At 33.8% G+C, this 16,665-nt stretch overlaps 1 protein-coding gene across 9 annotated transcripts in view; it reads left to right on the top strand.

The window, feature by feature from the left end:
- LOC134855421 (girdin-like) overlaps positions 1-1,192 on the top strand; it is a 64,395-nt gene extending 63,203 nt beyond the window's left edge. For 8 of the 9 annotated variants that reach the window (XM_063871936.1, XM_063871935.1, XM_063871943.1 and 5 more), the window contains one exon: positions 859-1,192. In XM_063871936.1, the coding sequence (XP_063728006.1) occupies positions 859-892 (34 nt within the window). In that variant the 3' untranslated portion in view covers positions 893-1,192. Of the gene's footprint in view, positions 1-219; positions 273-858 lie in introns of all 9 variants that reach the window. The other variant, XM_063871938.1, reaches the window with a different exon arrangement.
- Positions 1,193-16,665: the final 15,473 nt, after the last annotated feature.

Raw genomic sequence — 16,665 nt, 5'->3', positions numbered from 1 at the left:
GTTTTCATACGTTAACTCTCATCCGCTTTTCGTTTCGATAAATTTTGGCTGCTTAAGTTAGTCGGTTAAATTTGTCAGAAAATGTTTTTGATAACTTATTCGTGCTATTTTGGTTGAAAGGTTTCCGCTTAATTTTCCTTCAAATTGTGTTATCAATTTTTCTACGTGTGTTTTAAATGTTTTTTTTTGGTCGTTGTAAAAAAAAATGTTGCTTTTCAGGTTCTAAGACGTTACTAAATTTGAGATTTTCTCGAATTTCATGGCAAAATTAGGTATGTTGAAAAGTCATCTTAGAATTCAGATACTAAAATCATCAGAATTCCTTAAGTTGTCAATCAATCCGCACTAAAAATCATATCACCTCTAGATTCACAATTTAAAGGTATTTGACAATTTGAAAATTGTTTAAGAGTCGATGAGCGTAGTTCAGACCTTTATATAGGTCGTGACGATTTTTTTTCAGGAAAAGATCTAAAATTTGTTCCGGCTCAAATTTACTGTTTTGCGGTTTGCCTTTTGATTTCTTTTCAAAATAAGTTCATTTCCTTTGTTAAAGGCAAACTCGACTATCGAACAGTAAAGGTTGCGAAAAACGTGATCGACTTATAATTTCGAATAATGGAATTTAACTATGAGATTGACCAGCGAAACAATTTTTTAACCTATTATTCAGTTTTCTCAAATTGGTTCATTTTTATCAAAAAAGTCAATCTTAAATTGTTTCAGAAATTCAAAGAGCTGAAAGGCCATCTATTTTTTTCTTGGAAATTCGATTTTTCTAAAAACAAGGCAGCTTTTTTCTGCTAACTTGCGTTTATTGACTCTTTCTCAACTGTCTGTTGGCAATGTTTGTTTTAGCGTTTCAATGACCATGCTTAATGAAAGGCCATGAATTGAGAGAAATTATGACGTTTCAGTAACGAAAAAACATTTTCCTGAAACATTTTTGAGACACTTATATTGTAATTTCTGCTTGCAACGATATTTCCGATCAGCACTTTACTTTTTCCAGCAGAATATCGTTGTAGTTTCAATGCAGTATTGTAAGTTGTAAACTTGCCAATTAATTAGATCAAATCAACGACCTGCTTAAATTCAATGAGAAGCTTAGGTTCCGGTTGTGGTAAGCGACGATGTTATTTATAGATTGAAAAAAAATTTGGTTCATAATAAGTGAGCATAACGAGTTTTCTTCTGGATTTAGAATTTTAGATTTTAACTTATTTTTTGAAAATTTTATTTCGCATCTGAAATTTAATTCAGTGACTCATGGAATCTTTCTAATGAGCCAAATTTTTTTTACCACGAACCTTAACGTTATTTATGAAGTGATGCTGTTTTAAATTGAATTGTTGCTGCTTACAAGAACGCTATTTTGTGATAGTTGCCATTTAATTTATATTGCCTTTAGTGGGATGAGGTTTTCATTTTTGTTGCTAATTTTTGTTTATTATTGTGCCCTAGGTTAATACTCAACTGATGATAAACAGAAACATAACTCCTCGTAAGAAGTCTTATAACTTAGTTATAAATAATAACTCATTGTCACCCACTGGGGAATAGTTGCAGTTGTTCCTCCCTTCTAGTTGTGCATTTATTGTTCTTTCTTCCTACCATATGTCGTTTCCTCTCTTTGATGTCGATTTGAGTCGGTTTGTTACTTCTAAAGTTTAGTCAGAGTTTAAGCAGAATTTAATTTTCTAACCTAATTTCGTTTTTACTGATAGCTAAGTGTTCCTAAAATCAGTAAAACAGTCCTGCTCTCACAGAATAAAGCAGGTTTGCAGCAATTGGTTGAGCAACGCTGAATTTTAGCATAAACGTCAGTTAGATACTTTCATCGAAAGAAATCAAATAAGCGTGTTTAAAATCAAATGGTGTTTACATGAGCACTTTTACATTTGGTGGCACTTTTGGTATATTTCAATTTAATCATATTTAACCATAAAAAATTTAATGACATATGTTGCTGCTTTATAATTGGCAAGTTTTAGGTCGTTATTGAAAAAAAAATGTATGGGGTTTGTTGTTTTTTCATTTTTTTTTGCGACGCTTTGGAAATTTTCTTCACTTTCCGCTGAAATTTCGATTTTTCTCAAAAAGTACTACCGTTTTTCAAAAAAAAAAAACGTGAGACCGATGGAAAAGCTGGCTGCTCTTCTATGTGCCTGCATATTTTGCTAAACTTTTTTCATTTAACTGCACGTTCTACTGCCTTCGAAAGTTTCAGTACATGGTTTTTGGCCTCTTCGTTTTGAATTTTTTTTTTTCAAATATTAAACGCACAAGTTGGAGATGAAGGTTTCAGTAAAAAAAAAACAAATTATGGGGATCTGCTCTTCTAAAGCGGTTTTTCCCTAAAATTGGTCGAAAAAAGTTATGACCTCAAACAAGACCATTGTTTGAGATTTTGGATAATTATTAACATGTTTGTTAAAAACTACCCTGCCGAATTGGAGATAAAGGGCTTAATTGAAGGCACCAGTAATTTGAATTTTACCTGCTTATGCGGTTGTGTCCTGTGTTTTGAAAAAAATATGTGGCCATAGAAAATGTCAATTTTTTGAAATTTCGCCCATTTTTTGGAAAGCTCTTTTTTTTAAACAACGTGCTGATTCTGAGGTTGATAGTTCAATAAAACTACCGTGGGGCTTTGATTTTTCTGCGTAATCTGTTTTAACCAGCTTTTTTTTAAGAAAAGCTGATATGGACTTGGAAAAAAATCCTTTTTAAGTCTTAACCGTTTTTTTAAAAAGAAAATTCGTCTTTGTTCTCAAAAACTAATAGCTTAATCTGATTTTATGGGTTCAATCTAAACACTCAGACTGTGGAAATCTTCAATCTAAAAATCACAATGTGGAAAGCAGAAGCGTTTCCCATGCTTCAGAAGAGGAAATTTCATGGGTATAGGAAAAACCAAACTTTTAAATTTTTTTTCACTTTTTTCGAAAATTACACAGCCAAATCTAAGATAAAGACTTCAATTGAAAGAGCAGGTAGTATTTATCTCCGGTAATTGAGCTGTTAAACCCCTAATTAAGCAGAGAAACGCCAGTGTTTAACGTCAAATTTATTTTTTTGAAGTTATGAAAATTACGCATTTCCTTATCAGTACAACATATGATTACGCTTACGATAAGCAAGCGTTGTCAAACTGGAATATAATTTTTTTCTGCTTCACAACTAGTTTAACAAAATCGGTTGAATCATTTGCTGAGGAGGAGGATGAGGACTTCTTTTCTAGGAAACTGACTTCTTTTCATTCATATTCTCTTCTATTGACATTCCATGTTGCTGCCCCCAAGGTTGAAGGTAAATCAGTTGCCTTTGTACCCTTAGTTCTGGGGTTAAAGTCGTAGCCGGAGCTTGGTTTTTTCAGTATCAATGAAATTGATAAAAAGTCCAAGAGAAATGAATTGCTGGTTTTTCGTTTGTTCGCTCGAGTTTTGTCGGCTAAATTGACACAACGGATTTTGTGCTGTAGACAGTTTTCATTTTAGTTGCAAGTGCAAGTGTTGTTCATTCTAATTTCCGGGGGGACTTGAAAAATTGTATTAAATAATTTCCATAAATTTTTTTTCGTTTCATTTGGTGTCTGCTCTAAGATTGTCGGCTTAGTTGTCACATCACTGTTTTTTTTTGTTGTAAGCAACTTTCAATGTAATGAACTTGAAACTACAATGAAATTTATTTGCAGCACAAGAAAAATCTGTGATGTGGCAAATAAGTCAACAATCTTTGAGCTGAAACCACTTGAACCGAAAAAAATGAATCGTTGAAACTAAAGTGGTTTCAGCGCAAAGATTGTTGACTTATTTGCCACATCACAGATTTTTCTTGTGCTGCAAATAAATTTCATTGTAGTTTCAAGTGCAAGTGTTTTCCATTATTGTTTAAGGTGGGAATTTAATTTTTTCCTATAAAATCTTGTTTTTTTCGGATCAACTTGTATCTGCTCAAAGGTAGTCGGCTTTGTTTCTTTTCGTAAATTTTGTTCCATTGTTGCTGTTTTAAAAATCCAGTGTATGGCATGTTTGCCTGGAATTAATTTCTATCGGATATATGAAAGTTTGTATGATCTTGTTCTCGAAATTTTCAATTTTTTCGGCTTTATGTTTTTATGTTTGTGTTGTATCGAAAGTGGTGCGAAGCTCCGCTTCACCTCTGTGTAAAATTCGCTGGGCCACTAGTTTACTCCCAAGCAACCGTGCCGCAGATGTGGGAACTTGATACTCCTAAGCTAAACAGTTTTGTTTTCAAGTTGTTTTTACAATTTTTTCTTTATTTCACTTTGTTTTGCCTGTTGAGAGCTTTTTTGCATCTTCCTCGCTTTCGTCTGCGAAGCGCAGCTTCACCTCCGTGTGAAATGAGACTTAGGCTAGTGATTTTTTCATATGTAATAGTAAACTTTACAAAAGCAATTGAAGTGTTATGCAACAAAGCCAACTTTTCTCGGGATCTTAATTTGGTAGTTTTGGCGGTGATTTTCAGTAATAGCTGGGTAGCGTTTGTTGATTTTTTCAGGTTAAAGAACGAATTCAATTTTTCCATTTTGATAGTGCTTTTTCGTTCATCAATAGGGAGTTTTAACAAGAATACGCTCTTGTTGTACTACGATTTCTCTGATTTTTCCAACCTAAATTGCAATTTCTGTTTTCATTTGCTTGTTAGCTGTATGACGTTTAAAATTTATTAGGCGAGGGATTTAGTCGTATGAATTTAATCAAATTTATTAACGCACTCTATGCTGCCTGGTTTTTCCTTTCGGACGATGTATTGGCTACTTGAGAAAGCAGTGCTGATGGTAGCTTTATTACAATCTAGAAGAACGTTTTCAAGAGTCGATGAACGTAGTTTAATTAAAGGGGATTTCAATTTAAGATTTTCAGCATAATAGAAAAAAAAACTGATCAAGTTTTTTCAATTGAGCTATTATGATCGAAAAAAATGTCACGTATAAACTTCTATTGAAAATAGAAGAGCATTCAGGGCACATTTTTTTAATTTGCCATGTCATACATCATGTTTAGATTTATCAGTGGAAAGAAAAATTTACCTAATAATCAAGTTTCTCGAATGGTATGTTTACTCAAAAAAATATCAATCATTAATTGCTCCTGAAATTTCAACGGCCTTTAGAGCATATGTTTTAGAGTAATGAACGTAGTGACAGCTCTTTCATAGGTCGTATTTTTTCCAGGAAAAGCTTTAAGTTGTTCACGCTCAAATTTGACTTTTTGCGGTTTGACTAATGAATTTTTTGAAAGTTCAGTTCATTTCTTTTGTCATTTCCTTTAATGGTAAACTCCACTTTCGAATATCAAAACAGTAAAGGTCACGAACAACATGATTGACTTCTAGTTTCGAAGGTGGTTTTCTTGTTCAGATTTCCCAGCGGTAGTAAAGTTGTACCAGTTTTCTGAAATTAGTTAGTTGATCATAAGTTGATCAAGCACCAATCATAAGTTGATTTTGAAATTCAAAGAGCTTTAAAGGTATTTTTTTTTTAAATTTTGAAAGTTAATCTGTTTTCTAATAACAAGTCAATTTTTTCAGATTTTCTTTTTTTCCCAATGATCTCGGCTTTGTTTCAGTTTGAGATTTACCAGTGAAATTACAAGTATCAATCTAGTTCTTTTAATTTTGGTTAGTTTTGTAAAAACTTCAATTTTTAAATTTTGGTTGTTTCGACACTGAATTTTTTTTTCGCGATTGTATTTGTGACTTAAATTCAAATTCATTTGGCAAAGGCAACTAATTTTTGCTCTGGATTTTGGTTTCTTTAAAGTTCAGTTCTTTTCCTTTGTTAAAAGCAAGGCAAACTCCTCTATCGAACAGTAAACGTGTAAAGGTCACTAAAATTGTGATCGCGACTTCTAGTTTCGAAAGGAGTTAAAAGGGCAGACTTTCCGTTTTTTCTAATGACTCAGTTTTCTCAAATTGGGTTACATTATCAAAAAAGTGCTGATCAAAATTTGTATTTGTTTTCAAAGAGCTTCAAGAACATCTATTTGTTTTTGAAATGACTAAGTTGAAGTTTTTTCAAAATAAAACAAGTCAGTTTTGTTTTTCTGTTTAATAGCGTTCTTTGACTCCCTGCTGTCTGTTGGCTATGATTCATTAATTGGGATTACTCTGACTAAAAACGCCAATCATTCACAATTGATGAAAGTAAACGAGTTTTAATGTGATGTTTACTGTTTTTAAAGTCTATGAACGTAGTCCATACTCTTATATAGGTTGCGATGATTTGTTTTTTTTTCTGGAAAAGTCTTAAAATTTGTTTAGGCTCAATTTTAATTTTTCGCGGTTTGATTTTGATTTCTTTTTAAGTTCCACTATCGAACAGTAAAAGTGTAACGGAAAACGGGGTCGAATAATTATCGAATTTCCCTGCGGAATGAAAATTTTACCAGTTTTCTCAAATTGCGTTAATTTTATCAAAACTGTTTCAATCATAAGTTGTTCCAGGACTTCGAAGAGCCTTGAGTCCATCTGTTTGACTTTTCCAACTATCTAACTATTGGCTATGTTACGGAATGTACAGTTTGAAAATAATGGGAAACATTTTTACATTTTACATTTTGGGGTGTACTTGATTGAATGTTTCATGATTATTTGCAGTGTCATTGACTTTTTCGGCGGTTCAATTGCTGAAATTGAGAAAATTTGAATTTGGGAGTGTTTTTAACGCAAACGTTCGTAATGCAATAAATGCAGCAGATACCATCTGGTTTGATATCTTATTGAAGCATTAAATCGATGTTTTCTAATGACATTTCAGCGGTCTTCTATTGATTACACCATACCTCATATAGTACTTGAAACAAACATTGAATAAAGATCTGGACGAAATATGCATTTTTGAGAAATAATTTTTTTTTGTTTGTATTAGTAAGATAAGTTAATGCTCGTCCAATGCTTGCTCAAGATTTTGCAGGTAAGTGGTACTTGAAAGGCTAGCTCACAAACTTCAAAGCGACGTTGAAACATTGCTTAAAACAAATGACTACAATTGTTTTTAATTCGGATTTATTGAGAATGGGAGCGAAATACAACGTACAATAGCACCTGTACCAGCGAAATTTAAAGTCCAGTTTCCTCCGAGTTTGATAAACGTTTTCAACGCTCTGTCGGCAATGTACAAGTTAATGCACGATGCTTCGTTGTGTGAAAATAACGAATCTTAAATAAAAATATCTCATCACCTGAAGTGCTGTGAACACGTGGAGTTGGTTTCTTCCTAATTAGCCTAATTGCGATGTCTCAAGTTGAGCACTTGCGAAATCTGGCATGTTTTTGAATTTTGCAGCTTGTGATCATTTTGGCGGATTTTTTCGTTAAAATAAAATTTTTGTCTGGCAGTTCAGATACAAATCAAACATTCGGACTACGAACATTTTTTGGGATCTTGTTAACAGTTTGCCCCCCTATTTCGATTTTCAGAAATTCAACTTTGGCGGCCATATTTTCAATATAGCTTAAAACAATTTTCAGAAAATATTATTTAAACTGTTTTACGTGGGTATTATATAAATAGTGAGTACCACAAATAAGAACGCGCGAAAATTAAAGGCCACTTAATTGTTGACATTTTTAAAATGCAAATTTTTCACAGAAATGGTTGTTAAAAATAATACATGCATAGGGTGGAGGGGATAGTTAACAAGGTCCAAAAAGGGGAGGGAGGATAGTTTACAAGATCTGTTTTTCTTTAGCGATTTGACGTCAGAAGCTGTTCTCAAATTATTAACTCTGCTCTCCCAGCTCAAATTTATGAGTTGTGGTACCAGCAGCAATACAAACATTTTAATGATTTTCTCAGAAAGCATAAAAACGAAAAGTGGAACAATGTTTTATGCTCTTCACTATCTCGTCATGCGGGCTTCACTATCTCGTCATGTTTGAGTGTTTTCAACGTATTAGTTTCGCGTGTCTAACGAATGATTTTTTTCACGTTTAAGCTATATCGTATATTGCAATGCTTAAGAAATTTTTTCGATTTTCCAGCTTGATTTCGTATTTATGGTACCAAGTTTGAAATTAGGAACCAAAACGTGGGATGGTGTCAGAGTTCCTCGGGAGTTACGAATTTAGCGTACAAATATGAATACGCGAATTCTTTTAGTATACGAGATGCGACGTTTTTTTTTATGGATTTATCAAGAGGAAAACAGCTTTAAAAAACTTCACATTTCAATTTTCCCAATCCTGTAGTTGATGGCTGTCATAGGACTCCCAGGGTTTGCAAATCTTACCTTTAATTAAGGCTGCTCAATTACTTATAGTTTCCGAGATATGACGTTTTTTTATGATTTAATAAATAAAAATCTTTCAAAAAACCGAGATTAAAAAAATTTCTCAATCTTTTTATCTATCAATCTATATTTCTATCTTTCTATTATACATTCCAGTGTGTTTTCACTATCTTGCCTTGCTTAAGAGGTTTCAACTTACTGTTTTTGCACGTTTAACCAAAGAATTTTTTCACGCTTAAGCTATATCGGATATTGCAATGCTTAAGATTTTCTTTTGATTTTTATTTGAATTCAATGATTATTTCACCAAGTTGGAAATTAGTAACAGTTAGAAGTATTCTATCAGGATTTTAATCCTAAATTTTGAGTATCCAAATCTTTTTAGGTTACGACGTACGACGATTTTAAATACGTTTTCCAAAAGTTTCAGAAAACTTGGATTTATAAAGTTTCACAAAATTGGAAATTTATTCATTAACGCTATAGCTGGGTGCATACAGCGTAGTTTCAGGTGCTGCAAATCTTTCGTTCAAATATTATCGCTGAAACTTTTCTAGTTTCCAAGATATGACATTTTAAAATTAATTTCAAAGGTGAAAAAAAAATTAACCAACCCAATAGTAGGTTGCTTTCCGGTTACTCTCAGTGGTTGTAAATCTTGCCGCCAAAATTGACTGCTCAGGCACTTTTAGTTTCCAACATATTCCGTTTTTATGATTTTTCAAAAATTCGAAGCACCGGAGGTAGGTTAAATGCTAGTTAAAATATGAATCAGAGGAAAGCTGAAGTCAAGCCGTTAAAACAAAAACTGTCCGAGAGTACTAAGTGGATCGTATTTAATTCGATTTCTTGAAATAATCGTTATTTCAGGCTGGAACAAAACATTTAAGGCGATTGCTCCACGAGGGAAAGGGCCAACGTACGAGCTGTTCAGCTAACATGCACAGTGGCTGTTGTGCACCTGCCAAACAATTACATGCAAGTTTACTAGTTATTTTAGGCTCGGTAATGTTGCCTCACCTTCAAGCAATGAGCACGGATCATGATGGGCTTCGAACATCCGATCTTTTGATTGAGAGACGGAGCCGTTGCTATGTAGGAAAATCAATAGCTCGGTAAGAGAGTACGCATTGAAAAATTTCAATGAATTTTTAGATTGTCAGGCAGCAGGTTTTTGTTATAGGGGAAAGAACATTTAGTTTCCATAGTCTTTATTCAGACAAATGCAGGATCAATCTTAACTTCAGAAGGGACCCTCCCACATCCTGTGGTCAGAACAAAACGTACAACCTGCAGTCCTAATCTATTATATATTTAAATGCGGGCTTCACTATCTCGCCATGTGTAAGCTTTTTCAAAGTATTATTTTTGCATGTTCAACGAAAGAATTTTCGCAACTTTAATCTATATCGTATATTGCAATGGTTAATTTTTTCCAGTTTTCCAGCTTGAATTCAATGTTTTTGTCAAGTCTGAAATTAGTAACCCAAAAGTGGGATCCTGTCAGTGTTACCCTAGGGGTTGCAAATTAGTCCAAGTATGAACACTGAAATATTTAAAGTTTTCGAGTTTTGAAGATTCTTGTGACTTTTTCAGAAATTTTCTGAAAACGTAGATTGAAAGCATTCCATATAATTTGAAATTCTCAACCCTGCAGCTGAGTGCTATCAAGGTATTCTTAGGGTTTGCATATCTTAAAAATTTACTGCTCAAATCCTTTAAGTTTTCGAGATCTGACGTTTTCTATAGTGTGAAGGGCTGTCAGGTTACCCTCAGTCGTTGCATATTTGCATCCAAGTGTGACTCCTCAAATTTTTTTATGTTCCGAGTTGACATTGTTATGACTCTTTCTCAAATTTTCAGAAAATTGATCCTCCGAAGGTGATCGGTCAAAAATTTTTGGTTTCCGAGATATGACTTTTTCAATCAGGTTGCAGATCATGCTTCAATCTTTGATTGCTCAAATAATCTTCGTTTCTGAGACACGCCGTTTTTTAATGCTTTTTCAAAAACATTTATGAAAATTATAGTTTAAAATATGTTCGAAATATTCAGCGCTATGGCCAGGTGCTCTCAAGGTTCTCTCAGGATGTTTGTCTGGAGTCCAGTTTTTACCTCTCAGCCTTTTTTGTTTTCTTAGTTATGACGTTTCTATTTTCTTTTGAAAATTTTCAAAAATATTTGTCAAATGTTTTTGAAATTGTCGATGCCCTGGTGGGGTGATGTCAAGGTACTACCAGCGGATGCATATGCGCCCTCATCCTCATATATTTGCTCAATTTTTTTCATTGGACTTACTATTAATGAAAGAAAAAAACAGAGTGATATTATAAAATTAATAACGATGGATTATGAATCCCATTTATGAATTTGATAATTTTGCAAATGATTGATCAATTTTTAGTAAGAAAAGTGCAGTTGTATGCTGTCGGCTATCGTAGGGTTGCGTTTACGAAAATCTGAAACTCAGGAGTTATAGAGATTTGAACTTCCTAGTCAAAATTGTTTTAATCGTTCATGAAATCAAAAGAGTTTAGCCGTAAAACGTAAAACAATCTAGAAAATTAAAAATTGAACTGTAGGGGTGGGATTGAAATAAGACCAGAAAAGAAGAATTTAAGTTAATACTGAACTTTCACGCTCAGTTTTCAGTTTTTCTTTTTTTTTTCACTAGCCATCAGCTTAGATTATTATTACGAACCTTCTTTGTTTTTTAACCTAAGTCGCAAATTAAAGTGTTCATTAAGAGTGTTCACTTATTTGGAAATTTCAATTTAGCATTGGAAATTGCATAGTATCTGTTCTCTGCTTTGCTTGTGGCTAGTTGATATTTAAAATGTTATTTTCGAGGTTGGCTTTTTTTGGCAAGTTAATGACGATCATTTTAGAAAAATTACCTTGCGCAGTTTTAGGTTCAATTTTGGCCTCATTATTTAAAGGTACTAAAAGAGGTATCTGTTGCACAACGTCGTCAAATATAATTTTCAAGTTTCAGTTCAATTATTTTTCCAAATTTCAATTTTTATAAAGGCTGGTGCAATATAATAATGATAATGGTAGCAAAAGCGAATGATCCTTATTTTTTCTCCTATCAGTACCGTATAAATTGCTACTATCGTCACGGGACATAGAAGTTGAAACTTTTTGATTTCAACGAGCAAATGAACGAATGTTTTCTTCACGTTTTTGGCGTTTTCTCTGCAAGTCTTCAAAATATAGGGTTGAAATTTTGACGCATGCTAAATGAAACTCTTTGAAAGGACTAAACCAGGCCAAACTTTGAGAAATGTTGTTTGGAAGGCGTAAATTAGCCTTTATATCATAAATAATTTTAGAGGTGTTATTGCTATGGAAACATCCTGGCAAACAATATAAGAAATGTGATTTCATGGGCTCAAATTGGTTCTTTGGGAATCTGATGAGCTCGAGTTACTATATACCCATCGAAAAACGACAGAATAAGGAACTGAAAAAACTACACGGACCGGCGTCGAAAAGCGGTCACATTTGTTTTAACGAGATGACAAGTGTCGACATAAATGAGTTGAAGAATCTCGTTAAGATACTTTTGATAAATGATGTCTTAAATCTTGCTTCATTTAATTCATGATATTTCTGAGAACTTTGTTTTGTTAAAACTTGTAAAATCGACATGGAGTCAGACAATTTGTCTTTCGTGACCACTTTCTCACGTTTCAGATGGGTCAGATGAAACTTTACAATTTGCCAAATCATATTTTAAAGCATATATGTGAGTATGTGATGAATGATATCGAAACAGATGGCTTCCGATATTGGTCTAGCCTAGACCCTTTGACCTGGTCGTGCAAGGCTCTGCACAGATTTATTAAAAGCACGAGGTTCAATGTTAACTTAAACATTATTGGGAAAGGAATAGAGGTTGACGAAGCGCGCCATCTACGCAAGAAGACACCACTGTGGAATATTTTACGGGTTAAAATACAGTACACTACTATGTATCTTGGGTTCGGTGGTCCTTTGCTAGGATTTATACCATTGTCACGCCAATTCAGTCAAGAAGAGTCCGAATGTTTTTTCTTGTGGATCAACAGCTTACTGGACATGCTTGAAGATAACTTACGAGGCCATTTGGAATCATCTGTTCTAGATTTCGAAAGAGACCCTGTTTTAGGTGTTCTCGGAGGTTTCGAGCCTTTTTATGCTCTAGCTCCGAAATTAGCTTCATACAATAATTACGTTGAGTTCCATATTTTTGAGAGGAGTGATCGGCATAGAACCTTTATCAATAATTTATCAAAAATGATAAAAGTAATAAGTTTTACTTCAGAAAGAAAAATACTGATGGGCCACCATATATCAGACATCAAACCTCTAGATTGCCTAACAGAGCTAGAATTGGAACACCTTGAGATTCCAAGTGACGGGCGGGTTCCGTTTTCCCTTCCCAATCTCAAAAAGCTTCATCTATCTGATCAAAAAGATGCATCCAATAGATTTGGTGCGTGTATTTCGCTTGTTTTTCCTAATCTCAAGTCAATTGGATTTCTCTCCTGGAGACTAAGTCACGGACCCAAGAATATTGGCCTGGATGAACTACCAATAAGCTGTGTCAGCTTGAAGATTGACTATCCGATGATATTCACGATTTCAAATGGAAGTCAGTTTCTTTATTTATGGCTCCGAGATTTTAGCGAGTTTTTACATATTGTTTTAGAGAAAAGAGGGTTTTGTAACTTACAAGCGATCAGTCTAAACGAACCTGACTTTCCTTCGGTGGAAACCTTCACTCGGTGGAATTATTTAAATTTGTTGACAGGTCTTGTGAAATCGCAGCCTATGTTACAAGTTCTTGCTGTTATACTATCAACATCGCCTGAAAGCATGAATCAGAATCGTAATGAATCAAAATTGCCTGAGAATAAGTCAAAATCGCCCGAAATTTTCGATCAGAGCAACTGTGAATTTTTATTGTCGTGGCATGTGGATAATGAAACGCTACTTGAATGTAATGAAATCAAGCTTATCACCGTTGGGTGCAAAAGGCTCTATATGGAAAACTCATTGGATTGGAAAACTATTAGCTTGATGAAGTATTTAGAAGGCTTGGGCTGGAATTTCGTTTGGGAGCTGGAACCAACAAGTCTGGCCATCAATCGTTCGCTCTCAGCTCAAAGTTATTCTCAGCTATAATCTACCAAAGCGAAACAGCGTCATATATTACGAATGGGTGGACAAGCAAATCATGTTTTGTGAACTGGTCAAATATACTTGGTCGCTATTCCTAATGATGCAATGAAATTCGACAAGATATTTCGGAGTAATTTTTGTTATATGCTATTTTGATTTTGAACATTTTTCTAAGTTATCAATTTTAAGATTGATAAATTTGTGAACCCTTTCCAAATTTTAAGATTATGATAAATTTGTGAACCCAATCAAGAATGAACTTGGACCCTCAAAAAGGCCAAAAATGAATATTATGAATGTTGTCAAATAGAAGTTTGAATCATCTTGTTTTAATCATGAGCATTTCTTCAAAATTGAAAGACGAGAGATTTTTTCTAATCACATGGATTCTAAAACTTCTTTTTTCTGTGAAACGACCAGTTTAAAAATTCCCATTACTGAAATCAGGATTTATATTTTTTATTACTTTGCTTGTTAACTAGGCGCTTGTGTTTTTCTCCTATACCATTTTTATTTTCAATTATTGTTTTTTATATCACGGTTCTAGCAGAACGCACGCAATCCAATCAGTGCTTTCAGCCATTTTAGTAGCTATTTCGACAATGACTGGTTTGTGGGCCAATTAATCTGTTTCAGCCTTCTGCAAAGAGTGCAAAGATGAATTTACCGACGGAAATGTCAACTATCTGGCACCAGATTGCATCGTAGAAATTTTTCATGTTTTACAATAAATGTTTTAAGTACACTTTTTCGAGGCTGTGTTCCTTTGAATTTTCTCAGTTTTTTAACAGTAATGAAGGTTTGAAGACTCTTTTATAGGTCTTGGTCATTTTTTTGTTATTTTTTTAGGAAAGTCTTAAAATTGTTCACGCTCAATTTTGATTTTTCGCTTTGACTTGGTGATTTTTTTAAGTTCAGTTCATTTCCATTGTTAAAAGGAGCTCAAACTCCACTATCGAGAAGCTAAGGGTAAAGGTCACGAAAAATGTGATCGACTTCTAGGCTCGAAAGTGGAATTTAATTATCAATTTTCCCAGCGAAGTAAAATTTTTACCTATTGATCCAGTTTTCTCAAATTGGGTTTTGTTCATGTCTCTCTCCTTTCTCATGATAGGGACCACTATCCGGTCCACTTTTCGATTTAATAACTGCTGAATTTATAGCATGGTTGGAGTGTATTAACTGGATATGTACCTTGGGTGAACGTTAGGAGTTGGAAAATAATTTTTTCTGTGCTGAAATTTTTTGGTAGATTTTAGGCACCAGTTAGTCGGCTTTTCTGTCGTCTTATCTTTCTCAACTTTTGTTCTCTTACTTTTAGTCGGTTTGAATGAGAAACGTTGATTTCTTTTGAAAAATTTAAATTCCGCTCGTAATTCCTCTCTAATAAAATTTGCTAAAATCAAGCTGGGTCAATTTCTTACAGATATTTTAAAATGTGTAGATGGTAGACCAGAAAAGGCTGCAAAAATATCAAAAAGTAATTTTTCATCGAGAACTAGATTTTTTCCACAAACAACTTTTACAAGTATCAAGTTCGATTCCCGGCCGGATCTTGTTTTATTTTTCAATTTGAATGAATTTGTACCTTGGTTTAATATTGAAATACGTCAATTTTCAGGGCTCTTCTCACTTGATCTAAAAGTGAACAACGTGACTTTGGAGCTTAAATTCTGGGGTTCGGTCTACCATCTGAACATTTTTAAATATCTGTAAGAAATTGACCCAGCTTTTTTGGAACGTCAACATCTTTCAAGCACTCAATTGATCCAGAAGTAAAGCATACGCCTTCGGAACAGAAGGTTTAGGGTTCTAGTTCTGGCCGAACCTTGTATTTCTTTCGATGTATGGAAGTTATTAATTTTTGAAAAGTCGAATTGCGGGCTATCGTTTTTCTTCTTATTTTTTTGTCGGTTTACAGCCCAGGGCGTGATTTTTTTCTTCGAAGCATCTGCAATTTTTTGATTGAAGCAATTTTTAATTATAACTGAACATTGTTCTGTAGTTTGTAAGTTAATTATGTTGATTTTATGCTCATTTTTCTATCATTTTTCCCGCTCAAATGGGTTTAGCTTTTGCTGTATCCACTTGGTTTCCTCCTTTTGTGTCGGTGTATTGCAACATAAGATTATTTTGTTTTTATGCGTTTCAGAGAATAAAGCTTTAAACTTCGCGAGCGTTAAACTTCTGTGAGTTTTTTCTTGAAAGGAATTCAAGACAAAATCAAGACAAAGATCCCATATTGAAATACTTGTCGTCTTAATGGCTTGTCGTCTTAATGGCTTGTCCTCTTATTTAAGTAGCACCATACTAATCGGCCGCTCCCTTTAATGCTCAGCTTAATTAAGCATAAATTGTTTTGTATTGTTTTTTGAAAAATTTGTTTTTCGAGCAGTTACAGGAGCAATATGTTAAAATAGTTCTTTTCTCTGCTAGAAAATTTTATTAATTTATATATTAAAATATATATCATTTAAGTTTCATCTGATACAATTCTGCCTGTAACTCTTTGAGATGTCTCGAAATACTGACTCGTATTTTGAACTGGCAGCTCAACTTACAGGTATTAGTAATACAATCGATAAGTGAATGGACTTCGATTAACATGGATAATATTTTGTCTTGGAGTGAAGATAATGATCAGCTACTTCCGTCTAGGGATCGTGTTAACAATTCCTCTGCCCCCTCTTGGACCTTGTTAAGTATTCCCTCCTACCCTATGCATCAAGTATTTTTGACAACCATTTTTGTATAAAATTTGCATTTCAAAATATCAACAGTAAGTCGGGTTTTTTTCTTTCCTTCGTATTTGTCTTACCCACCTTAAGTGATCCATAATGAGAATTTAAATGAAACTTTTATGTTCAGTAATCCGTTTGAAGCTTCGGAGGTGCGTTACACGCCAGTATCATCTGTAAGTTTTGAGCCATACGCACTATCTTATAAGCTATTTTTTTCTAAACAGCATGGAAACCAAGGTAATTTTTATATTAAATATAACTTCGAATGCGCTATGGACGCAATGTTTAACTGAACACAATGCTTAAGAATCATTAGGAGACAATGTTTAAAAGGCTATCGAGCGTAATGCTTAAGAAGCATTCAGAGCAACCATCAGAAGATAAACTCGATTCATCTTCAAGGCTAGACAGTACCTACCGAATTTTTGTCCAAAATTTCTTTTCTGTCTGGAACTGGAATGTCAAAATTTCAGTCTGCAAAGCATCACTTAAAAACA

This window comes from Symsagittifera roscoffensis, chromosome 10 (genome assembly GCF_963678635.1).
Source record: "Symsagittifera roscoffensis chromosome 10, txSymRosc1.1, whole genome shotgun sequence".
Lineage (NCBI taxonomy): Eukaryota > Metazoa > Xenacoelomorpha > Acoela > Convolutidae > Symsagittifera > Symsagittifera roscoffensis.
This window is presented reverse-complemented; position numbering and strand designations above follow the sequence as displayed.